This window comes from Podarcis bocagei (assembly GCF_964188305.1).
Source record: "Podarcis bocagei genome assembly, chromosome: 9".
NCBI classification, from domain to species: Eukaryota; Metazoa; Chordata; class Lepidosauria; order Squamata; family Lacertidae; genus Podarcis; species Podarcis bocagei.
This window is the reverse complement of record NC_138134.1, coordinates 8,508,158-8,534,356: the sequence shown is the minus strand read 5'-3', so window position 1 is coordinate 8,534,356 and position 26,199 is coordinate 8,508,158. Positions and strand designations below refer to the sequence as shown.

The following is a 26,199-nucleotide window of genomic DNA, read 5'->3' as shown; positions in this document are numbered from 1 at the left end:
AATAGGGACCGCTTTATAGCGGGAAGGTAAACGGCGTTTCCGTGTGTTGCGCTGGCTCGCCAGATGCAGCTTGTCACGCTGGCCACGTGACCCGGAAGTGTCTGCGGACAGCGCTGGCTCCCGGCCTATAGAGTGAGATGAGCGCACAACCCTAGAGTCGGACATGACTGGCCCGTATGGGCAGGGGTACCTTTACCTTTACCTAAGGCAGGCTTACAAGTAGCTTCCAAGTATCCGTATTTTAAATCCCATCCATTTTTTCCCCAGTGTTGAATACGTCATTTTTAATTCCATGCATATGTTCGCTTCCTTAAAAGCACTGAGTAATGATAAGAGTATGTTTCCAGTACAGAGTTTGCTTTCGTCTCTATCCCTGCAGCTAGTTTATTTTCAGTGAAACCCACCATCACAGTTCCAAAATCACTTTCTCAGAGAGCTGCAGCCAGTTGGCAGTTTGGGGCTTTGTGCAACATTGTGCATCACTTTGCCCTTAGATTAAATAATATCTGATCTGAGCCAGGCTGCCAATTCATGTTATGATGCGGATATGGAAGTATTCGACTGCGAGCTCAATGGCAAAAATTGTAGCTACTAGGTGTATTTTATCTTGGACTGCTGCAATACCTTACCAAGCAAGATAAAAGCAGGTGCTTCTGGCAACAGATTCCAGGATTTACTCACGAGGTAGATACATGCAAACCATTTAGAGATCAGAGGAAAGAAGAATCTTTGAGAAAATAGAAGCGCCCACTCAGCCAGTGTTGAACTAGTGTATTAAAGTGCCTTATTCAAGCTCAGATCCTTGGCCCTTCTAGACAGGTACTGTTTGTTCAGACTAGCAAGCTACTCTCCAGAGTCTTGGGTAGAGAGGATTTTTTTAGCTCTATTAACAGAGGGTTTTTTGCCAAAGTGCCATGGATTGATTCTGGAACCACCTGCAGACAAAGCATGTCCTCTACCAGTTTCCCCTCTGTATCTTACGGAAATCTATTAAAGATGTCTTGTGAATCCTGGAATCCAATTTTACTTGGGCCTATTATTGGAAAGGGACGTGGGTGGCGCTGTGGGTTGAACCACAGAGCCTAGGACTTGCCGATCAGAAGGTTGGCCTTTCGAATCCCCGCAGCGGAGTGAGCTCCCGTTGCTCGGTCCCTGCTCCTGCCAACCCAGCAGTTCGAAAGCATGTCAAAGTTCAAGTAGATAAATAGGTACTGCTCTGGTGGGAAGGTAAATGGCGTTTCCGTGCGCTGCTCTGGTTCGCCAGAAGCGGCTTAGTCATGCTGGCCACATGACCCGGAAGCTGTACGCCGGCTCCCTCGGCCAGTAATGCGAGATGAGCGCCGCAACTCCAGAGTTGGTCATGACTGGATCTTATGGTCAGGGGTCCCTTTACCTTTACCTATTATTGGAAAAGCCAGTGCCTTTTGGAATTGGTTCTGATTTGCACGGGATACCGATACAAATTCTCACTACAGGTCTTTCCTCCCCACCCTCACGTATTATATAACACCTATAAATGCATCCTCCTCAAAACCCACTTCCCAATGTATGAACAACAAGACGTTTTCAAGTAGATATTTATTGTGACAAAAATTTTATAGTTTCCATTCAAGTTGCAAAACATGATAGTTCAAAGTGATCTCTCCTTCAATATTAAAGGTCTAAACAGAATATTTGTATGTCTGTTCATCATAAAAAAGGGAAGTATAAGAGATCCTTGCTCAGTAAGGGGTTTTTTTAACAAAATAAATTTGCAGTTCATCATTGCATTTAGAAATACGCTGAAAAATCCATGTTGTGTATATTTTTCTTTTCCTTCCTGTTTAATTAATACACACTTCTTCAGCAGTTTTGAAATTAACTCAAACTGATTTTAAGGCTGGGAGGTTCTATAATTGCACATCTAACTATTTTCTGAATGCCTGCTTGTCTTGACTCAGTCGAGCAGCAAACTCTACTAGAGTCCTTGTGGGCCGTCCTGCCATGCCCTTACGAAGGTAGGGAATCTCATCTTTATTTCCCATCACACCTGCAATATCTAGGTGAGCCCAATGAGGGGCGGTCACAAATTCTTTCAGGAATGCAGCAGCTGTACATGCGCCACCAGATCTAATGGGAAAGGAACATAAAATATGAGTGGATTACTTTTATCTGTTTACTTGTAGGAGTAAAGAATTATAAATTAAACTGTACAGCACCAAGGAGGCTCAATTCAGACATATCATCAAACCATGGTTTGCACCGGCAATAGTTTCAAATTCAAATCATAACTTGTGCTTCCAAAAGTGCAAAAGAAAAACTGGTTTGCCTGCTTTAATTTTCTCCTCTCAGCACTCAACTTTGTAAGTACACTCTCTCATCTTCATGGTACAGTAGCCTCCGGAAGCAGAGTTAATAGCTGTAACTATGGTTTATCACGATGCCAGGCCATAGTTACCACAAGCCATGATTTACAAATCCACCTCAAACATCTTTTTTTAAAAAAAATATTCGCTGATTGCAAGTTACAGTTGTACCTTGGAAGTCGAATGGAATCGTTTCCGGAAGTCCATTCAACTTCCAAAATATTCGGAAAACAAAGCACGGCTTCTGATTGGCTGCAGGTCTAAACCACAGAGCCTAGGGCTTGCAAATCAGAATCCCCACGGTGGTTCGAATCCCCACGACGGGGTGAGCTCCCGTTGCTTGGTCCCTGCTCTTGCCAACCTAGCAGTTTGAAAGCACATCAAAGTGCAAGTAGATAAATAGGTACCGCTCCGGTGGGAAGGTAAACGGTGTTTCTGTGCGCTGCTCTGGTTCGCCAGAAGTGGCTTAGTCATGCTGGTCACATGACCCGGAAGCTGTACGCCGGCTCCCTCGGCCAGTAAAGCGAGATGAGCACCGCAACCCCAGAGTCGGCCACGACTGGACCTAATGTTCAGGGGTCCCTTTACCTTTACCTGTATTTTCCAAGGTTGTTGATGTCCGCAAGCTGACAGTCCGTCATCTGTTTTGTATAATGTTCAAAGAGAGGCATCCTCCAAACACGGTCTCCTGTCAAGATGCTAGCCTACAAATGTAAATGCATTGTGAGTAAAGGAAGCCAGTAGCATGAAAAACTTCAACAGATACGATTGTTTCACTTTAAGCTCATAAACCACTTACTTGGTTGTAATGAAACCTAAGCAGTTTACAATGAAATATTAAAATCATCAGCAAAAACAGAAACACTTTTAGCAACATTTAAAAATAACTTTAACTGCCATTTTCTCCCCGACATCAATGAATGAGACAGGACCAAAGAGACCTGAACATGGTGTCAAAACATCCTTAAAAACTGTAATTAATACTATAGTGCTATATAATTATGTTTCACAATTAAAAGGTTCTTGCATAGCATTTTAGAATGGCCTTGTGCATCAGGTAAAAGATTAATCTAGCACAAAATGGAAGAAGACGTTCCAACCAAGGAAGAATGGATAAGTAAGATAATAGACTATGCAGAACTGGCAAAAATAACAGCAAAATTAAGAAAATCTAATATTGAGTGCCTTGTGGAAGATTGGATGCCTTTTTTTTGGACTATTTAAAGAAATATAGTATGATGTGAGCATGTTTGAGCTATAAGCAACAGAAGTAATTAGATTATAACATTGTGGTTATGAATTAGTTGATAGAAGATAGCGTGTAGCAGAAAGAAAGAAACAAAACTCCATGGAAAACGGGATGGGAAGTCAATAAAAATAACAGAAAAGTCAAAATTGAGTTTTGATTGTTCATGTTTAGAATGTTGAAACTTAGTAAAACATAATGGGGGGGGGGAAGATTAATCTAGCACAACACTCTGGGAATGGCTAAAACAAGCCTGGAGCTTGCTCCCAACACCTAGTTCATAAGAGGTTTATAACCTTCCAAACAGGAGGTTCCATTTTTTCAGCTTTTGTGGCTAACAGTTGTTGACAGGTTCCCAGTAATATTGGTCTAATACAGTGTTTCTTCTCAAACTTGGGCCTTCAGATGTTGTTGGACCACAACTCCCATCATCCCTGACCACTGGTCCTGATGGCTAGGGATGATGGGAGTTGTAGTCCAACAACAGTTGCAGACCCAAGTTTTAACATCGGTCCTTTCTTTAAAGCCCTTTAAGTTAGTAGCCATCTTCACATCTGTTTATCCGTGCTGCAAACATACCTCATACAGATAGTTCCACAGCTGGTGTGAATTGGTGAAAACCCCGGTAGCTGCAGATCCTAGTGCGATATCCATGGCACCTATACAATATTACACAGATCAAGTTATTAACCCATCATTTCATAGGGAGTTACAACAATCTCTTTTGCTCTCTGCTTCTAAACACATTTCTATGACCTACAGAAGGCATAATCTTACATATTTATACACGGGATTGTGTCAGACTTTGGTTTGTTCCTGAACATGCAATGCATTCCTACCTACAGTCTAGTTCAAAACAAATAGTGCTTAGTTGCAAACACGCTAAGTCGTGGGTTGTAATCTTGGCTTGTTTAAGTAACCTTTGTTTTAAATCAGGATTCTTGGTCTGCGAGTAATGCTAAGTCAAGATTTGTTGAAGAAAGTCAACTTGGCATAAATCATCTTGGCTACATGGGAGAAGAGCAGAGCACGTGAGCCTGATACTGTCAGATTGCATTTCTTTGTATTGATCTGATGTGCTTCTCACTGTACTTAATTCAAGAGGGTTACAGAAAGTGTGAAAGAAACAGGCAGAAGGTTTTTGTTTGGGTTATTTCTTCTGGGAAGCTGAGTACAGCTGCTTTAAACTGGTTCTGTTATCTTTCTGTCAAGGTCATGCTGACTGTAATAATCAGGCCAGAAGAAGCCTGGGTTTCACTCACTCACTTTCTCTTTCTATCTCTTTGTTCTGGTGTGCTGTAATGCCAAGGTTTAGTCTTATTATAAGTATTGTTAAGTTTCATTGTAAGTGCTGCAACTGGATTTCTTACGGACTGTGCCAATCCAGAATGGACTGGATTTGTGACCATTATGTTCATTTGCCTTCAGCAGCAGTAAAAGCTCTGCTGGATGAAGTACAATTACCTCTGGTCTATTTGGGGGCAATTCTGCATTGTGTTTAAGTTTTATCCTCCCCAGAAGAGGCTCGGGCAACGGACACTTTATGCTTGCTGAAACCATACATGCAGCGCTAAACTTGTTTAGCATGGCCTGGGGATCATCCCAACACTATTCCACATCTGGAGTTGAATGTGGAAGCCAGAAACTTCAAAGAAAAAAATAAGAATAGGTACCTGTTAATGTAGCAGCATCTACAATAGCTCTTGGATTAAAACTGTGTGCGTAGCAAAGGGCATCCGCCAGAACCAACCTTCCTTCTGCATCTGTGTTGTCAACCTTTCAAGATGAGGAACACCCCCCAAAATAAGAGAATGATTATTATTTTTTGCTTTATTTGTTCTTACACACCAACAAAATACAAAAAAGAGTATTTACGTCATTTGTTACAAATTACACCATTAACCAAAAAAGATAAATTTATATAATTGACAATAAATCTTCTTGTAATTAATTGACATCCTGTCTTCTCCATACTTCATTTATAGTCTACTAACTTTCTGCATAAACCTATCTATTTATTTTGAAGGGACGTGGGTGGTGCTGTGGGTTAAACCAGAGCCTTGGACTTGCCGATCAGAAGGTTGGCAGTTCGAATCTTCGTGACGGAGTGAACTCCCGTTGCTTGGTCCCTGCTCCTGCCCACCTAGCAATTCGAAAGCACGTCAAAGTGCAAGTAGATAAATAGGTACCGCTCCGGCGGGAAGGTAAACGGCGTTTCCGTGCACTGCTCTGGTTCGCCAGAAGCGGCTTAGTCATGCTGGCCACATGACCTGGAAGCTGTACGCCGGCTCCCTTAGCCAATAAAGCGAGATGAGCGCCGCAACCCCAGAGTCGGCCACGACTCTGGACCCAATGGTCAGGGTTCCCTTTACCTTTATCTATTCATTTTACAGTAAAATATCATTTCTCCTGTATCTTTACTTCTTACTTAGTACAACGACAGAGGTTATTCAAAAGCAGCGACCGAGTTTAGACTTCCACAGTTGTTTTTAAGAGGTTCCCATTTTGTAATAAATACTTATTTGGACTTATCTTTCATTCTTTCAGTTAACTTGGCTAATTCTGTGTACTCTACTAGTTTCTGTAGCCATTCTGACCTCGAAGGGGTTTTATCACTTTTCCAATTACTCGCAATTAAAATCCTCGTGGCAATGGTAGCATATAGAAAAATATATTTCGCCTTCAGAGGAATATCCGATCCTGTGATTCCCAATAAGAAGGCCTCTGGTTTTGACGATTTAATTAAAAGTAATATATGCCATAAAAAATTAATTAACCAGCCAATAGCTTAGCATTTCAATAGCCCTTTATAGCGTTCAAGACTCCTCACACATACTCTCTTAGCATTCTGACAGCAGCCCTATAAAGTTGGCCAGCACCAGTATTGTTTTTCACTCACACCGTGAATGGAGAGAGGAGGGGAGGCTGAGGAATAATAGTTTGCCTAAGGGCTCCTGGGACGCGGGTGGCGCTGTGGGTTAAACCACAGAGCCTAGGACTTGCCTAAACCACAGAAGGTCGGCGGTTCGAATCCCCGTGACAGGGTGAACTCCCGTTGCTCTGTCCCTGCTCCTGCCAACCTAGCAGTTGGAAAGCATGTCAAAGTGCTGGCAGAATCCGAGACCAGGAAGAAGAGATGGCGAAAGAAGACTGGAAGAAATTTAAAGACTATTTACAGAAATATTGTAAAATTAATGAATGCTAGAAGGATGTTGGATAGAAACTAAGGGGTTTCCAGCTGTAATGCTTTAGGAGATACGAAAAAAAGGTTTATAAATGGGTAAAAGTTTAATGGTAAGGATTTGCTGAACTAACAAATTGAAGTGGAACACAAAGAAGGGAGGTATGAGGAGGTCTGGGGAAATAAGTGTAAGGAAGATATGTTATGGAAAATTATTTGTTTTTTAACTGTTTTTATGTTGTATTTTGTTTCTTTTTATTTTTCATTTTCATTGATATATTTTAAAAACTTTAATAAATATCTTTTTAAAAAAAGCACGTCAAAGTGCAAGTAGATAAATAGGTACCGCTCCAGCAGGAAGGTAAACGGTGTTTCCGTGTGCTGCTCTGGTTCGCCAGAAGCGGCTTAGTCATGCTGGCCACATGACCCAGAAGCTCCCTCGGCCAATAAAGTGAGATGAGCGCCACAACCCCAGAGTCGGTCACGACTGGACCTAATGGTCAGGGGTCCCTTTACCTTTACTAAGGGCTCCTAGCATGGGCCCTTGGAAGCAAAATGAGGTGGTCGAATGGGGACCGAGTCAATTTAGACTGCATGTGATTGGGTGCAGCTTCTGTTACAGCATCCCTTTGCGCTAAAAACTCACTGCTAATTTTAAAACGAAATCCAACTCATCAGAGAGAAAGGGTTGAAACCAGCCCATTCCTTGTTGCTCTAGTTCCAACTGCAGAAGGGCTGAATTTTTAATGCACAAGAGAGCATTAAAAACTAATTGTCTCGCTCAGCTTAGTGTGATACCACCGGTCCAAACACAGCTCAAACCTCCTTTGCTTACACAAGCATCTTAAAAACATACCTGAATTGTTTTTCCATTCATGGCCTTCACGACATCTCCAGGCTTGTTTGCCTTCCCACTGGGCATGTTTTCACAAAGGGGTGTCAAGCCTGAGATTGGGGGGGAAAGTCAAGTGCTGTTGCAATCTGACATCACACTCCGACATTATTTGGTGTTTGTTATTAAAAGCTTTTTAATCCTGTTTTCAAGGTTTACCTCAAAGCTTTGATGAAACCTTTTCCACTACAGTGGAACCTCTATTTGCGATCATAATCCGTTCCAGTGGTCGAAACGGGTCGTTGGGAGAGGCGCCGTTGTGCAAAGGCGTGGGCTTCAATTGCCCGCTCCTGCGCATGTGCGAACGGCGATTGTCGCTCCTGCGCATGTGTGAATGATGGCAAACCCGCCAGTTACTTCCGGGTTTGCCGCAGTCGTGACTTGGAACAACCATAAGAAGAGACGGTGGTAAATAGAGGTTTGACTGTACTGACATTTTATTTAGAAGATGTGTTCTTCCTTTGGTGCCAAGGCCCAACTTGTACCACACACTTAAGGCACTTTAAACCATCATGGCTTCTTCCCCCAAAGGATCCTGGGAAACGCAGTTTGTTAAGGGAGCTGAGAGTTGCTTGGGGTTCCCTATTCCCATCAATGATCTACAGTTCCAAGAGTTCCACATTAAACCACTCTAGAAACTCTATCTTTGCGAGGGGAACAGGGGTCACTGAACAACACTCAACACCCCTAACAAACTGCAGAGAGGTTGGAGAACAAGCAAGAAGCCATGGGGCAAACCAAGGCTGCAGGAAGGTTCAGGGAAGGACCATATCTGTGGTAGCCAATGAGTGCTTTGTTCGTGTGCGTGAGTTCCTACGCTCAACCCCTAGGCTCTCCAGACAGCAGATCAGGGAATGTCTTCTCTGTCCAAGATCTTGGAGAGTCACACTGCCAGTCAGAGCAGAAAATCTGGGCTAGGTGGAGCCACCACACGTCTCAATATATGGCATGTTTGGAAAGCGTGTTACTGAAATACTGTGGGATGTAAGAATCAGGTGCAGTCAAACACAACATTGCTAGAGCAGACATGAAGGTTGTCTCAGTCCTCCAGCTGGAACTTCCTGCTTTCCACGACTGAGACGAAACTTCCTATGGGCAACTTGAGATGGGCATGGCCTCTCAAGAAGCTGCTAGAACAAGAACCACAGGCCAGCGACCATCTTGTCTCTCTTGTCTCCATTGATGCCATCTTAACAACAGCACTACTAAGATGCACCCTTGGCTCCAGGCCAAGAGAAGAAAAGGGGGGCTTTCTGTCATAAAGAGATAGTCACTCCATTTAAACTACAGTGGTACCGCGGGTGAAGTACTTAATTTGTTCCGGAGGTCTGTTCTTAACCTGAAACTGTTCTTAACCTGAAGCACCACTTTAGCTAATGGGGCCTCCCGCTGCTGCTGCGCCGTTGGAGCACGATTTCTGTTCTCATCCTGAAGGAAAGTTCTTAACCCGAGGTACAATTTCTGGGTTAGCGGAGTCTGTAACCTGAAGCGTATGTAACCTGAAGCGTATGTAACCCGAGGTACCACTGTATGTTCTAACCTTTCAAGTCTGCCTTCTGGGAACCTTTGTGTGAACAGATGATTACTTATGAGTAAACGTTTTATACTTTACAGAAGACTGCGTAGCGTTTTATTTTAGGAGGGATTAAACGGGGAAAATACCAGGAAAGATTTACAGAGACTCTAACGAGTCTGAGCAAGCTATCTGCTGTGCGGGTGTTTAAAAAAAGGAGGGGGCATGTTAACTCTGCTGATTTTGTTGAACTTGTAAAGACAAGTTGGTATAGAGTATCTTGGACAATATATCCTCCCCCACATCCCTAAATATTCCCACAAATATCCCCACGGGTCTTTCTGTGCCTGGCTCCTTTTACGCATTCTTCAGGCGCTCCTCCTATTCCACTTACCGATTAAATTAATGGGCAACTTCAGTTCCGCAGCTGTCACAATGGCAGAGCAGATGGTGGCTGCTCCTCCCATATCGGCTCTCATGGCATCCATGTTGGCAGACGGCTTAATGGAAATACCACCACTGGAGAAAAGCGGTCACAGATTACCACAACCAGGTGTGAACGGAAGGCTCCAATTTCTGAACGCAAATGGCTGCAACTACCAACACCTCCCATCCCACATCTTGCCCAAATATACCTTTGATAGAAAATGACCATTTCCCCCTTTCTAAAAAGGCACACCCATGGAAAACATGGCATTGTGTTGTGTACAGTTGTCCCTCCATTTACAAATCCAGCAGAGGCATCTGTGAATGGACGGAGGGTGGGACGCTGTTTTCACAAATCCCCCCCCCCTTTCTCCTGCAGCTGCTTGTACCACCTCTCCTGTTCCAAGAGTCCCCCAAGACTCTGGAACAGATTGGTGGGGTCACAAAGAAGACAGGAATTAATAAAATCCAACTCCCACCTTCTACTGGCAGATGCCTCTGCTGAATCCAAGAGGCTTTCACGAATGCGAGGGCACAGATTACTGCTACCCACTGTGCTATGAAGTCCACAAACTTGGCAGGAAAAATCTGGAAGCAGATACTAGATAACTGCCTGCGTTCAACAACACAACAAAAACCAGAAGTTCTCAGGGCAGTACACAAAGAATTGATTTCCAGGCGATACAAAAAATTCTGTCTTCACACATGCAAGTCACCGCTTCAGGTTGAGCGATTAACATGTGTGAATGGGGATATAATTATAATAAATAAAACCAACATCTATGCTAACTATTGGATGATTAGTTTTCCCAATACTGGGTCAAAGTAATGTTGAATCACCTAACTGATTAATCATTAAAGATGGTTAATCACCCAGTAACCCTGCGAATAAATCAACAGCTCTAACTGAAATATGTGTACTTTGGAGAAAGAACTTTGGAAAAGTTCTCTGTTTGCTTCTTTTACTTGTTGACTGAAGAGAACACCTGACTGGATTTTCAGATTTTGCTTCCAAAGGTATGCACAATACTTACCTATCAAAAGTAATTCCTTTCCCAACAAACACCACTGGAGGTTCATTGGCATCACAGCTTCCCTTATAGTGGAGCTCCAAAAAGACGGGTGGTTCATCAGAGCCTTTGGCAACACTCAAGAACGATCCCATCTCTTGTTTTTCTATCCAGGACTTATCCCTGGAACAATGGAAAAGCATCCCCAGTTTGCAAAAGGGCACAAATTCAACTGCAGAGTCTCAATCTATCTGCAAAGCAGTATCTCCCCCTGCCCCCCAAATTATAGGGCAATTACAAAGCAAAAGACCTAGCTTAACCTTTTGCCCTATTCTGTTTATAAGGCATTTTAAAAGTGATTGTCCTGCGGTTTTTGACCACAAAAGTTAAACCAAAACAGCCTTCTCTTTAAATGAAGCTGGTGATGGATACAGTTCTGTTCTGTATATGAAAAAAGCAGCTTCTCTGTATAAGCAAGCTTGGGGCAGGAAAGGAAAGACGCAGGGGAAGAAACATAGATGGTAAAGTAACATGGGCAGTTGCCCCTTTGAAGCTTCTGGCAAACCACCTAGAGACAATTTAGTAAAGAACAGTCCCCGAAATTCTGCTTTGATTGGGTGAACCACCAAAACTGAATTGAAAGCCAGGGCTTTCCAGACAGCAAAAAGCAGAGAAAGATGTATTTACATAAGACTTCGTAGCAGTTGGAAGGTTGGTGGATTTTAATTGCTGCAGTATTTGTGGTTTTTAAGCTTAAAATGATAACTTGACAACAGCTATCAGGTCCCAGTGGTTTGACACATTGCATCAAACTTTTTTGGACTACTGTAGCTGAAGTGAGGAAATTTATCCTTTTCCAATGGAGGACCAATACACGCCAATTCCCTAATGCTACCAGCAAAGATAAGCCAAGGAGAGGTCTGTGAAGCAGCGCTGACCCCTCACTAGCTCACAGCAAGCAACTGAAAGCAGGCACAAATCTAAGAGTTCTCACTCATGCCACTGGGAGAGAATTATTTCAACTGAACTCACCTTTTATGGACAGTTGCATCGCTGCAGACACTTTTAAGTTTCTTTTCAATAATTTCAGCAAATCGGGTAGGTGTGATGTGGTTGGCTGGACCTTCCATGAGGGATCTGGCCAAGTTCTGTCCCTTGGCATAGATAAGGCCTTTCCGCCAGGCCTCAGCTCCATCGCTAAACAGGAATACAGGAGGATAATCAATAAAATATCATCACAGAACTGAAATGCCATAAATCAGTGACTCTCCTTCTACCGGCAAACATTGCAGAACTGTAGAATTTTAAGCTAGTTGCCCAAATGAACAGGGACAACCAAACCGCAAACATCAACATCAAAACCTTACTCTTGAAATCTGAAAGGCTTGGGAAAGGTAGAAATAAATTGTCTGGTGCCAAAGAGAAATGAGGGCCGGTGCCAGGAGAACTTCCCTAGGTAGAGACGACCACCCACCCAGTCATTATCCTCATCAGATGGCAGAGGCACCTAGAGAATAGTCTTCAAAGATGACCAGAGTTGAAGTGGGAACAGGTATTTCTTCCAGTTACCCAGACACCAAGCTATGTAGGCCATTAAAACTAAGCACCATATTCAAATGTAGCAAATGCCTGACCAAAATCAGTAAGCCACGCTTCCCGAGCCTAAATCTAACATTTATTTAGTATGAGTTGTATGTCAGCCACTACCCCAATATAGACAATGCTGGCATTTGAAGAGGACTTAGTTCATTTTCATTTGGAAGGTTTGATTCTCACTTCTCGTACAGATCTCATTAAAGAGTACCTTACTTTATCTATGCCTTAAAAGGTAAAGGACGCCTGACAGTTAAGTCCAGTCGCGGACGACTCTGGGGTTGCGATGATCATCTCGCTTTACTGGCCGAGGGAGCTGGCGTTTGTCCGCAGACACCTTCCGGGTCATGTGGCCAGCATGACAAAGCTGCTTCTGGCAAACCAGAGCAGGGCACGGAAACGCTGTTTACCTTCCCGCCAGAGCAGTACTTATTTATCTACTTGCGATTTGACATGCTTTCGAACTGCTAGGTTGGCAGGAGCAGGGACCAAACAACGGGAGCTCACCCTGTTGCGGGGATTTGAACCGTCAACCTTCTGATGGATCAGCAAGTCCTAGGCTCTGTGGTTTAACCCACAGGGCCACCCGCGTCCCTTACCTTTCTATAAAAAGGAAGTCTTTGCAAATAAGACCCTGGCATTTGGTTTTTGAACTCAAAAAAGGGGGTTCAGATTACACCCTCCATGCAATGAAAGAATGTGTCAACCAGCAACACACACACAGTGCCCCCTGCTTTAAGCTGGCATGTGATAAGGGCCTATAAGTATGCCAATATATGCCCATACAACTCCTTTATGTAGAAGCCAGCCTGACTGGGCACGGTTGCCCCTTTGTTGACACACACAGAACCCACATACTGGGGGAGGGGGCATGGCCGTTGCGGACATCACCAACAGCAGATGGGGCTAATCCACGTCTCTCCCCTCCCAAGCCCCCTTTACATATTCTTTCAGCATGTGATGACCCCTTTTTAAGGAAAAGAAGAGCAAGTACGTTGACCCCGGGCACTATACGAATGTTGCTTCTCAGCCAATCACCTCCCGTAGAGCTGAACGTCCACCACAGCCTTCTTCTTTTGCTTCAGTTCATCGTATTCATAGAGTCCTAGGGCAGCTCCTTCCGCCGCAGCCTGAGCGTCGCCACAGGGGTCGACTTCCACACAAGGGACCTCCAAGTCCTGAACCTGCCTGCAGCCAGCTGAAAAATATTTCCCCCCCCCAAAGATCTTTACTGAAACTTAACATATATACATAATAACCAAAATTCCCAATGATTCCCTCACATAAAATATAATATCTAAATTACAACAGTTGCATAATTATACACTTAATTATAGAACCCATCACCCACCCTCTACTTCCCTCCACAGCAATTCGACTTCTGTATACAGTGGTACCTCGGGTTAAGTACTTAATTCGTTCCGGAGGTCCGTACTTAACCTGAAACTGTTCTTAACCTGAAGCACCACTTTAGCTAATGGGGCCTCCTGCTGCTGCCGCGCCACCGGAGCCCGATTTCTGTTCTTATCCTGAAGCAAAGTTCTTAACCTGAAGCACTATTTCTGGCTTAGTGGGGTGTGTAACCTGAAGTGTATGTAACCTGAAGCGTATGTAACCCGAGGTACCACTGTATTTCTTTCTACCTTTTTCCCCTTCCATTCTATAATAAATTATTTTTGTTAAATTCTGATTTTTCTTTCTTTCTATGTTTTGTTATTGCTTACATTTTTTTATTCTAAGCCTAAAAAATAATATACACGTTTGCAACATTAAGGACTGGAGGTGGGTGGGGGAAAGAGAAAGGAAGGGAACAGGCAGATTTTTAAAATTTTATCAGGCTCCGTCTCTCTGGTATTACAAATCAACTCAGTAAAGTTCATGTCACCAGTTAAGACAACTCAAAGGAGAAACTGGTTTATTAATATATGGCCCATTAGTGCACTTGGGATACATTTATCAAGCAACTTCTACCTGCAGGCAATTCAGCAAGAGTGAGAGAGTGCCTCGCCCACAATTGGCCTGTGGCTCAGTGATGACTGAGCAATTACAACAGGCCAAAGTCTGCAGCCATTATTTTGAACTTATGCCATTATTAGTACCTTGGGTGCTAATAATGCTTATTTGGCATTTTAAAAAGCCACATCTGCACGCAATACCTGAGAACGGTTTGATTTGCAGCACAGGCCTAACCACATCTACTCGGAAGTAATTCCTACTGAAATCTTTTGGACTTACCCTTGGGTAAGTAGGTAAAAAGCAGAGACATCACCTTGCCAACAAAGGTCCATATAGTTAAAGCTATGGTTTTCCCAGTAGTGCTGTATGGAAGTGAGAGCTGGACCATAAAGAAGGCTGATCGCTGAAGAATGGATGCTTTTGAATTATGGTGCTGGAGGAGACTCTTGAGAGTCCCATGGACTGCAAGAATATAAAACCTATCCATTCTGAAGGAAATCAGCCCTGAGTGCTCACTGGAAGGACAGATCCTGAAGCTGAGGCTCCAATACTTTGGCCACCTCATGAGAAGAGAAGAGTCCCTGATGTTGGGAAAGATGGAGGGCATAAGGAGAAGGGGATGACAGAGGACGAGATGGTTAGACAGTGTTCTCGAAGCTACCAGCAGAGGAAGACAGGAGTGCCTGGCGTGCTCTGGTCCATGGGGTCACGAAGAGTGGGACACGACTAAACGACTAAACAACAACAACAACAACAAGTAGGTACAGGAGTGCAGCCTGGGTCACTAGCTCTAAGAGGCACGAGCTCTGAAACCAGCAAGTATCTTCAGAATGCAGCACGTCCCATTTAATAGATTACAGAACAACTCACAAGAAAAGAAAAGAAAAAAGTTAACCTGCAACAGCTGCCCGTATGTTTTCTTTGTCTTCATTCCAGTTTTCTTGGTCATTCACTCCGACTGCCTTCTTGCCCAGGCCAACAACAACTACGCTTGAAAAGTCCTGCAGGAATCCAACAGCAAAGAAACTTATTTAATCCTTTCTGGAAAACCAACGGCACCCTGTAATTATGAAGAATAATTTGAAATATGTTTGTGTTGCTTTTTCGTTATTAGCGTGCCAGAATACACTAATGTTCCCTTGCAGAAGCTCAACTGAAATTAATGGGAAGCTTATATTTAAGGCTCCACAGGGACCTGAACGTCTTAAGAGTCCGTCCCTGGAGATGAGATGGAGGAAACTGTAGGCTTCCAGATGTTGGACTTCAATTTCTATCAGCCCTGGCCTGGCTTTTAGGTGGTCACTTTGAGGCAGCGCAACAAAGCACCTCCCTTTTTAATTTTTAAGAAAATGTAACTCAGCATATTTAAGAAACTGCTTTTTAAAATTCGAGTTTTCTTTTCATCTGTATCATTTAGGTGTTGTTTGAATGGCGAACTACCTTGACTAAAGGAGATACACATTTTATAAAATAAGAATCTGACACAGCCATTTAACTGGAAATCACAAGAGGTAAGAAACAAGAGACATTCAGGATGCTGCAAAGCATAACATGCCACATGATCACAAGCAACCTCAAATCTACTCTTCGCATCCAAACATTTTCCTACACGTAAACATCACATGATCTTGCACCAGCCATGATTTCCAAACTTTTCAATCACCCATGCATGCTTTCTTTCTTTAGATATTTACTTAAACTTGCGCCACTGGGCTCTTGAAGCAACTCTCAGCACAGATGAAAGTAACTGAATCCCTTTGCAAGATTCTTCCCTTTCAAAAATGACGAAGAGGAATAGTGGGAAGGACATAAAAACAGTTTTTATATACACACACATCCACCCAATTTGATGTTTAAGAAGTATGACAGTAAGCCCAACAGTGAAATGTACCACAAAGTGTCATAAAAAAAAAGATTAGCACCAAGCACAGGATTCCTAAAATGATTTCAGGAGAACTTGGTGCAGATCCTGCGGGTCTGTTACACATTCCCTGCCAAGATAACGCTCGCTCCAAAGCTTTTATGCAGTGCTCTATGTTCACACCAAAGACGTAGTCTTCACTGTGTCCAGGACTTTTAACCCTGTGACCCCCTAGAGGTTACTGAACTACAACTCCCATCATTCCTCACTATTATTCATGCCAGCTGTAGCTGAGAGGAGCTGGAATCCAACAACCTCTGCAGGGCCACAGATTCCCCAATGCTGCTCTAAGCACCTCAGGTCCACTCTAAAAGAGATTGCATCATAATAATGTTACTCATAAATGCTGATTAGCTGCAGTAGAACACCTCAGAATAAAGAGATAAACGCTGGTTTCAGTGACATTCAAGCCAAGTTCCTCTTTATTTTTAAAAAACTCTCTTTATCTCAGTATTCCAGTTTTCTCACTCAGCATTAATTGTCCTATCTTGCCAATTCAGCATCAACTGTTCAACTGCTCTTATCTCTGAATTACCACATGCACCCAAGAGCCCTTTACTATTCCTGAAGCCTTACTTCTGAGGTAGTCTCAGAGAGCACCTAGCTATGAACAGCAGTCGGTTCTGCTAATTCCCCATGAAGTGGGAATGGGGAGATTTTAAAACACAACATGGGCTGCCTGGAGGAGCTACAGTGGTGCCTCGCAAGACGAAATTAATTCGTTCCGCGAGTTTTTTCGTCTTGCGGTTTTTTTCGTCTTGCGAAGCACGGTGTCAGAAAAGTTTTGGAAAAGCTTCAAAAATCACCAAAGTCTTCAAAAACCTCAAAAAAGGCTACCACACCACGTGCTATGAGTTGCTCCTTGAAGTCAAGTCGCAACTGTATTAATGGTGTTAAGAAAAAGGAAACAAACTTGCAAGACGTTTCTGTCTTGCGAAGCAAGCCCATAGGGAAAATCGTCTTGCGAAGCAACTCAAAAAACCAAAAACCCTTTCGTTTTGTGAGTTTTCCGTCTTGCAAGGCATTCGTCTTGCGAGGTACCACTGTACTTTCTTTCACTGCCCACATCCGTTTGAACCTGAAATGGTTTGGGGTGGGATTTGAATTCTCTTTTCCCCACCCTAGGTTCAGCGCCACCTTATAAGGATTCAGCAGGAAACCCCACTCTGCACACAGACCTGCCACAATCCTATCTAGTTTGGCTGCATCCTGTTGGTTCCAGAGAATCAAAAACAGATAGCTGCTGGAAAGGCAATGGTGAGATTTCACTTTCTCAGTGTTAAGATGGTATGGTGACCTTTGGGTGCATTTGAGCAGGGGGATTATTGTGTCAGTTTCCCTGGTTACAATGCTAGTGCTTCCGTCTCGATTTCTAATGTTCCTTTTACACCACAACCGTGAGAATGGGAGGAAAGAAATGTGTGCCTGAAAACTGCCCCCAATTTTCTCCTGCGAGTGTGGGTCATGAAACCCCCTCTTTAGGAAATGTCTTTGGGTTTCAAATGTACTGAGAAGATCACTGCAGAAAAATGCACTTACAAATTAAGAAAGGTGGATTTGGAAGTCCAAATCTGGAATGATACCATCATGCTTATTTATTGACAAGTATCAAACATTGGTGGGTGGCGCTGTGGTCTAAACCACTGAGCCTTGGGCTTGCCAATCAGAAGGTTGGCGGTTCGAATCCCCGCGATGGGGTGAGCTCTCATTGTTTGGTCCCAGCTCCTTCCAACCTAGCAGTTCAAACCCCAGAGTCATTCATGACTGGACTTAACTGTCTGGAGTCCTTTACATTTACCTTTTACCTGATGAATTGTGGAGCTATGGCTTTTTGACTGCTATACTGCCATATCATGCTCATTTCCATTCACACCCATGACACAGCAGTACATGTCGTCAGACACCTGGGCAGGTGTGTTCTGTTCCCCTGTTCAACCATGAGAACGGGAGGAAAGAACCGTGTGCCTGAATACTGCCCCCAAATTTTGACATGCAAGTGTGGGCCATGAAACCCCCTCTTTAAGAAATGTCTTTGGGTTTCAAATTTACTGAGAAGATCATTGCAGAAAAATGCAGTTACAAATTAAGAAAGGTGGATTTGGAATTGCAAAGCTGCAATGATACCATCATGCTTATTTATTGACAAGTATCAAACACTGGATACCTGCTGATGTTCTTAATCTCCCGAGTTGGACAACCGTACATATAATATAGCCTTTGGTTGGGTGAGCAGTATTAGAATCAAAATATCTGAAAGTTCCAAAAACTCTTGAACCAATTAAGTCAGTTAGAAAGATATGGAATATATTAGCCAGGAAAACCAGAGGAAAACAATAGAACAAAACTCCCACAATTCTCCGGGTTAAAGTCAGTCACCAAAGAGAAAGGTGGGGGGATGGTTAAGTCAAGAAAGACGTTATTTTGTCGTCACAGAAGGTGAGAGTGCTGCTGGAAATAACACCACACCACACCACACAGGAGCTGCAGTTACAGCCTTCTCAAAGACAGGAAGAATTAAAAGCATCCAATCATAGCGTTCTAAGGATACGTGACATTTTAGGACACATTGCATACATCGCTCCAACTCCCGGCGCATGTGAATTTTGATTAGGCAGCCTTCAGCATGCTCTCTGCATGATCAGCTTGTAGACAACCGCCCATTGCGACTCCTTATTTCACCATACTTTGCTTAAGCAAGCATTACCCAAGTATTGACCTCCAATCATCCGAGTGTCTACTTTTGCACCTTTTTGCCTCACATAACTAGCGAAATAGTGCACATTGCAAGCTCTTCATGTAGCAGAAAGGCAGTTTAACCAAAGCCACTGCCATTCCCTTCATACTTACGGAGAGCACAGCAAAACCAAGGTAAATGGAAACTCTTCAGTAAAAGGGATTTTTATTTTTCCTTTCTTAATATTACTTTTCCCTTCACTTGGTTTCAAGTGGATATTTTCCTGGAAGCAATTAACATGGAAATTAGTGCTAAACTTCCATTAGCTTCCACTAGAATTCCAAAAGTGACTTTTGCACCACATGAAAGATCATATAAAACACGGAAATTTTCAGATAGGAAAGTGTCGGGGAGTTGAAAAAAAGTGCTGACTGCAACCTGATACTCATAAGTCTCATTGAATGTAATGAAATATTCGATGAATTGCTATTTTAAAACAACAGCTTTGGAGGCATAAGTTAGGTTAACATACTTAAGAAAACAGTAAATCCATACCTGATGCAAGCCATGAAAGATGCGGGTTTTTCCTTTCTTCAGTGGAGGTCCTGAACTAGAACACAAAACAAACACGAGATTAAGAGTCTCATGGTCTTCCGACTGAGCTATCCCACGTTGTAAGCAGGTATCTGCTCCTCAGCTATGTACAAGGCTTGCTTCCCTGGATGGTCTCATGCTATTTCATGACTGCCAAATAGACAGAAGGGAACCTGTTTTGGTACCTACATTGCCAGCAACTCTCTGAGCTTCCCAGACACGACTTTGTCAAAAGCGTCTCCTGCTTCGGTAAACTGGACAGGCCCCTCTTCTTTCTTGCCGACAAAGACTCCTAGGACAAGGCCCTTAAAAAAGAAAAGGAAAAGAGGGTTGCTTTTTAGATGCTGTCCTACAAAGCAATTGCAAATTACATCCAGGGGTTTGCGGGGTGGTGAAGGAAGAGCATTATTATTATTATTATTATTATTATTATTATTATTATTATTATTATTCCCTGCCCATCTGGCTGGGTTTCTCCAGCCACTCAGGGCAGCTCCCAACAAAACAAAAAAAGCGATAAAATATCAAACATTAAAAACTTCCCTATGGACTATAATGCTGTATCAACAGCCCCAGACCTAGCCAGCCTGAGCGATGGTCCATAGCTGTCAACTTTTCCCTTTTCTTGCAAGGAATCCTATTCGGAATAAGGGAATTCCCCTTAAAAAGGGGGAAACGTTGACAGCTACGTGATGGTCAGTGATTAGGGGAGAGTCACAAGCTCCTCATCCCAGAGACAGAACAAAGCAATTCAGAAAACAGTCTATGGTAGCTAGGAATGATGGGAGTTGTAGTACAATAACATCTAGAGACCCAAGGTTGAGAAAGGCAGGGCTAGACTGCAAAACAGTGGCGGGCAACTTCCATCGTGTAGGACCAAGAGGCAGTTTTCCCCTAACCATTCCCACCTGCTCCATCCGGCTGCCATATGTACAGCCAGGTGTGGGGCAGGGAATGATGCAACTGCAAAGGTTTCAAGCACACTTCTGATTGTTCTTTGGCAAGTGGGGTTTGCTGATGGCAAACTCTTTGAAGTTGTCCCTTTGGAGGTGTGATTTGTATTCAAGCACAGACAGCAGAAGGCTGTGATTAGAAAAAAAGTCGTAGCTATGTGGCTGAATTAAGGCACTTGGTACTGAGATTGAGCCAAGCATGGGAAAATCAGGTAAGAAGAGCATTGCACAAGTTGGGACATAAAACATTCTGCCTCCTGTTGAACCCAAGACCTGCAGGCAAAACGAAACTCAACGGAAATGTAAAATGGGATGTTTTAACACCAGGGAGACAGATTTTAATTGGTCCATTTGACTAATTTATATTACTGCATGCCCCCGATTCATCAGATAACAGAGACTGCTAAAACAGAAAGGCTGCTGTAGTTTCTATAGCAAGTTCCCACTGTGGGTCTAAAGACTGTTCCTTATGTAGCAATATTCTGTGTCATGGCAAATACTGGAAGGGTGATCTATATTGCAGCCTCCAACTGCACAAGTTTAAACTAGTTAGCAATTCATGGATAAGTATAGGAGGGGGAAAAATAATGAGTGGAAGAACCAGTTGGGAAAACCAAGGAAGGTGATGAGAAGAATGATACCAAAGTCCGCTTGGTTATTTATTGAGCAAGGAAAAGCCACTTGTCAACTTTTAAATGCTGCACTTTGCCTTAAAGGGCTTTGGAAAACCAGTCTGTGCACACACCTCGACTTCACTGAATGAGCCACTGAAAAACTACCTTTGTGCAAAACTTATTCTGGAATGAACATGCTAATCTGCAAGTAGTCAAGTAGTCTGCATATAATGTGTAAAGCAATATGGAAGTCTTTAGGATGGGAAATTGTAAGGCATATACAGTGGTACCTCGGGTTAAGTACTTAATTCGTTCCCGAGGTCTGTTCTTAACCTGAAACTGTTCTTAACCTGAAGCAGCACTTTAGCTAATGGGGCCTCCCGCTGCTGCCGCCGCACGATTTCTGTTCTTATCCTGAAGCAAAGTTTTCAACCTGAGGTAATATTTCTGGGTTAGCGGAGTCTGTAACCTGAAGCGTATGTAACCTGAAGCGTCTGTAACCCGAGGTACCGCTGTATATCTGCACATCTAAACTGACCTACACATCCAAACTAATTGAAGTACCACTCTCTTCACGCTGTTCAGGAAGATGTACACTGAACAATAGACACAGACATCCTGGCAGGACAGGCACACTCACTGGGAAAGAAGACATGATCTTTCCCACCCAGCCCCCTTCACAGGGGAAAAGATCATCTGATCTGACCCGGTTTTTCTCTTCAGCTGTTCAACTTGCCTCAGCAGCATTCCTAAGTCCAAACTAGATGTTACAAGGGGTCCTTTCATTATTCTTTCCTCCCTCTCCGTTTTGTTTCCTGAAATCAAAATGGCCTTGGCAGGATACAGACCTGAAGAGAGGACAAATTCCTGGAGGAGCTTTTCCCTCTCAATCATTTTTCAGCTCAAAATCTGAATTCAACTTGCTCTTCTCCCCTGTCCGGGATGGGGGAGATATGACAAGCAGCTTGGAGAGGCACAACCCCAAAATCATACCTTCCTGAGCTGCTTTTCATGTCCTTGGACTGAAAAATTTACAGAGACAAATGGCTTAAGCAAGCAGACTCTCCGTCGGCTCAGACTTGCCCCCTGCCCAGATTGCTTTTGCTTAAAAAATAAAATAAATAATTATACTGGGAAAGGGAAGAGAGACTGCCCTGTAATATCCAATATTCTTTTTTTGTCGGTTTTTTATTATTTCATTTTATAATGTATGTAAAACATAGAGAGCAATTATAACAACAGGTGAAATGTAATATCCAGTTTGACCAACTCAAGGCACCCACAAATTATGAAAGCACTTGCAGAACAGAACACAGAATTTATCCTTGTTTCACTGTTTACCCAGTACTCATTCCACATCCTTCACTTCATTCTGTATCCTGCATCTCCAGAGTCTCTGAGTCAATGTTTTTCAAGCTAAATAAAAATAAAAAGGCGTGACCCTGTTCCAACTAAGCACTTTTTAATACTAGATCAATTTCAACCCGAGTTGACTTTTGGGTGCCAGCTTAGTTCTTCCACTGAGACCAGGAGGACTTTTAAAAACACAATTTTAGGTGGCCTTGCCCATCAAAGTGCACCTCTGCCTAAGCCAGCTCATAAAATGCCAGCTTTCTGACAAGAGCAATGTTTCAGGAAAATATCTAAAACAAGCAGGCACATTTTTAATCTTTGTTGGAAGCCGCCCAGAGTGCATGGGGAAACCCAGCCAGATGGGTGGGGTACAAATAATAAATTATTTTTATTATTTTTATTATTATTATTAGTGGAAAACTCCTATTCATAGCACGGACATAATGCACATGGTTTGCACACTCTCCAGCCCTCTGCAAACATGCCATCGACCAGCTAACTGAACACTTTCCACAATTCCCCCCTTACCTTATTTACACCCATGTCACTGCCGTGTTGATCCGTTGCCAGCTGTATTTGAAGCTACGCACTCGGCAGAGTTTGCAGCCTTTATAGCAGAAGAGGGAACCTTAGTCCCGCCTCTGCAACGTCTCCTAACAGGTCCTGCCCACTTCATTAACCATAAACGCAGCTCTTTAAGGCTGGGCATGGCCAAGAAGTGGAAGTTTGTGGGAAGATTTGGGTCCTTTCCAAAAACAGGCAAGCGAAAGCCTTGTGTTGTGTTTCTGATATACAGTGGTAACTCTGGATGCGAACAGGATCCGTTCCGGAGCCCCGTTCGCATCCAGAAACGAACACAACCCGCATCTGCCATCATTTTGACCATCTGCGCATGCGGCGAAACCCGGAAGTAACGCGCTCCGTTACTTCCAGGTCGCTGCAGTGCGCAACCCGAAAATACTTATCCCGAAGCTACTTCAACCCGAGGTATGACTGTACCTTGTTGCTCATCTCAATTTAGGTTGGCCCAAATAAACCAAGCAGAATTATTTCCAAGAGGTTTCTGGCTCCTGACAAGGACACAGTAGACCCACAGGATACTGCTCATGTTACAGAGACCCAAGACACAAAAGCCCCTCCGTAGCTACTGAATGGCCTTTATAACATAAAAACACAAGCGCCCAGCTGAATCACACCAGCAAAATAGCATACATGATCCCCAGTAACTGACATTCAGAGGCACAATGGAAGTAATATATATCCACTGTGACATGGAGCCATTGAGAGCCTTATTTCCCCATTCATTTCAGAGGGACTTAGGGCATAAAGGGGAGTTCTGCTGGACTCACAGAAATTGTTCCACATATGCAATGGATACAACCCTCTGTTTGGGTTGCTACATTCACACAAAATGCTAAAACCAAGGTTGGCACTATCCGCAGAAACAAGATGGAGACAGCAGACTTGCACAGTTCACCCTAACCTCCTCCCACGCAGTCAGGTGTGGGGTTCAATGTTACTTGCCCCGAATCCCAAGTTGTCTTTATGTGTGAACCTGGAATTATGATTTAAATTTCAAAATAAACTGCACCTCAAGGGGTGGGGAACCTGTCTGTGGCCGTCCCTCATGGGATGGGAGGTGCAGTCTAACATATCATCCCCATTTCCTGGGGACAGTCCCCAGATTTACAAATCTGTCCCCGGACAAAATCCGTCCCCGGAATGTCCCCAGATTTCATTTAATGTCCCCGGATTTATATTTTAAGTGTTGTCGATTTACTAGTAGGGAATGAATGTTGCATGATTGGTTCAACGGCACAAGACACATCATGTGGGGACTTCTGGCAAGGCAAAATGGCGGGCGCCACGGCAGCGAGCAGATCCTGAAGCCAGCCAGAGCCAAGTGCACTACCAGGCTGGCTCCGGGCTGCTGAGACTGCCACTGCTGAGGGGGAACCGGGGACGCCTGGCGCGTCAACTGGGGGAACTGCTGACACCCCCCCCATGACCCAAATCGAGCCAGGAGAGAGAGCGCCCGGCCACCCGGCTGACTGCCCAGTGGCGCTCCGAGGCCAGTAAAAACCCAAGAGCCGATGCAGGGAGGAGGAGGAGGAGGAGGAGAAGGAGAAGGAAGAGAGAGAAAGAGGAAGGAGAAAAAAGAGGGGAGCCCCAACCTTGCCGCATCGCCACCACTGAGGAGAGGTAGGAGAGCACCGGGAGGGCAAGGACACGTGGCCAAGCCCAGGCCCGACTGTGCCTACTCGATGGCGGCTAGCCCGCCAAGAAAGTAGGCTGCATGACAGAGGAGACCACAAAAGAGAAGATATTACTTATTCTTTTTAAAATATCTCCCCCCCCCCTTTTTTAAGTGTCCCCAGATTCTTTGGAAAAAATCTGGTATCTTTAGTCTAAAAATACCTAGCAGGTGACAGGTTCCCCAGCCCTGCTCTAGTCCATTTCAAAACCTACCAGTTGCAACCCGTGAGCTCTGAAGCTGCCTTGCTTAACAGACTACGGGAGTTTCTTACAAACCACGGTTCCTGGTTAGGATGCAAAGGCAAGCCAAGGACAGGCACTGCATAGGACCTCCTCCCTAGTGTCATGGGCATGTGCGGAGTATCTTTTTTTTCCGCGAGAAGGAGCAGCTAATTAATTCAACTAATAGGAGGCAGGGGGGTTTTCTGGCATGCAAAATTCTTGCAGCTCAAAGGGCTGGACTACAGGACCCTCCAACTACTAGACCATGCTAGGATTCCACGGAAGCGCAGTTTCTGGCCCATAAAGCCGCTTCCTTCTCATGCCTGGCAGGCCAAAGGCGCCCCACCGGGGCAAGCCCAGCATTTGCTGCGCCACCAACCGCGCGCCCCAGCCGACCTTTCCCACCCCTAGCGCGCAAAGACGCGCGTAAAGACGCGCGCTACCCCCGCGTTGCGCGCCAACACCTTTCTCCTGTCGCCAGCCGGCCGTTGCTCCGCCATGCTTCTCCGCCCTTCGCTTAGTCCCTCCCTTGCTGCTCCCGGCATGCCCGCTTTCCCCTCCTTCCCCGGCACCCACCAGCTCCCCCCGCATCTCCCCGGGGCGCCCGAGGCTCGCTACCTGCTGTTTCCTGGCGCGCCGGGCGCCCAAGGACAAGGTGGCCACCGGGACGCGGAGCCCCTTGCCGCGGACCAGGAGGAGCCGCCCGCTCGCCAGCAGCGGCGCCAGCAGCATGGTCACCCCCCGCCGTCCAGCAGCGATCACGGGGCCGCAGCGAGAAGGAAGGCCCGCCTCGAGGAGAGCGGCTCCGCGGGCTGCGCATTCCTCCGCGCGCGCCTCCCCTGGGCCGGGCGCGCCGCTGGCTCTTTCACCGATGCGCCTCTTTGTCTCTGTATTCCTATGTATTTCGGTGAACCGCCCGGAGATCTTCGGCTGGAGGGCGGTATACGCATTTAATAAATCGTGATGATGATAAAAATAAAAAGAGTCCACTTTCCCTCCGCGTAAAGAGGGGAAATAAAAAAAACAAGCACCAATTAGTAGCCAGTCCAATTCGTGGCGCGTTGGTTGATGTAACTCCCATCAACCTTTTTTTCAATTATTATTTTTCAATTATAATTTTCAAGTTTATACATTTCACTAATTTTACAATTATTTTGACATTTAAGAACTTGACTTCCTTCCCCCTCTTTCTGCTGTTTCTTAAATTTTAATATCTTCTGCATATCCAAATTAATTTGCTCATTCATCTTCTTTAAATATATAAACTTATGAAACTGCAGGTTATTACAGTAATCCTGCCAATGTTTTTATCTGTTTACAATTTATCTGTAAATATTCAATAAACCATTTCCATTCTTTTATAATTAAAAAAAGTTTGTTATCTTGATTTCTTATTCTTCTGGTAAGTTTCACCATTTCTGCATAGCTCCCATAAACTTTAAGCGGCAGT

The 26,199-nt window shown here is 44.2% G+C and overlaps 1 protein-coding gene across 3 annotated transcripts; it reads right to left on the bottom strand.

The window, feature by feature from the left end:
* Positions 1–1,563: 1,563 nt before the first annotated feature.
* LAP3 (leucine aminopeptidase 3) lies at positions 1,564–25,522 on the bottom strand. Of its 3 annotated transcripts, none has more exons than XM_081207777.1 (13): positions 25,368–25,522; positions 19,541–19,656; positions 19,313–19,367; positions 15,058–15,163; positions 13,245–13,404; positions 11,646–11,810; positions 10,638–10,796; positions 9,572–9,696; positions 7,629–7,717; positions 5,265–5,367; positions 4,171–4,250; positions 2,940–3,049; positions 1,564–2,109 (listed from the first exon to the last, which is right to left on the bottom strand). In XM_081207777.1, the coding sequence occupies exons 1-13, from the start codon at positions 25,479–25,481 to the stop codon at positions 1,908–1,910; spliced, it is 1,584 nt and encodes a 527-aa protein (XP_081063903.1). In that variant the 5' UTR covers positions 25,482–25,522; the 3' UTR covers positions 1,564–1,907. The 3 variants fall into 3 exon arrangements, with proteins under 3 accessions (XP_081063903.1, XP_081063904.1, XP_081063905.1); XM_081207778.1 differs by lacking the exon at positions 25,368–25,522 and adding an exon at positions 25,214–25,309; XM_081207779.1 differs by lacking the exon at positions 25,368–25,522 and adding an exon at positions 22,800–22,925.
* Between the last annotated feature and the right edge of the window lie 677 nt (positions 25,523–26,199).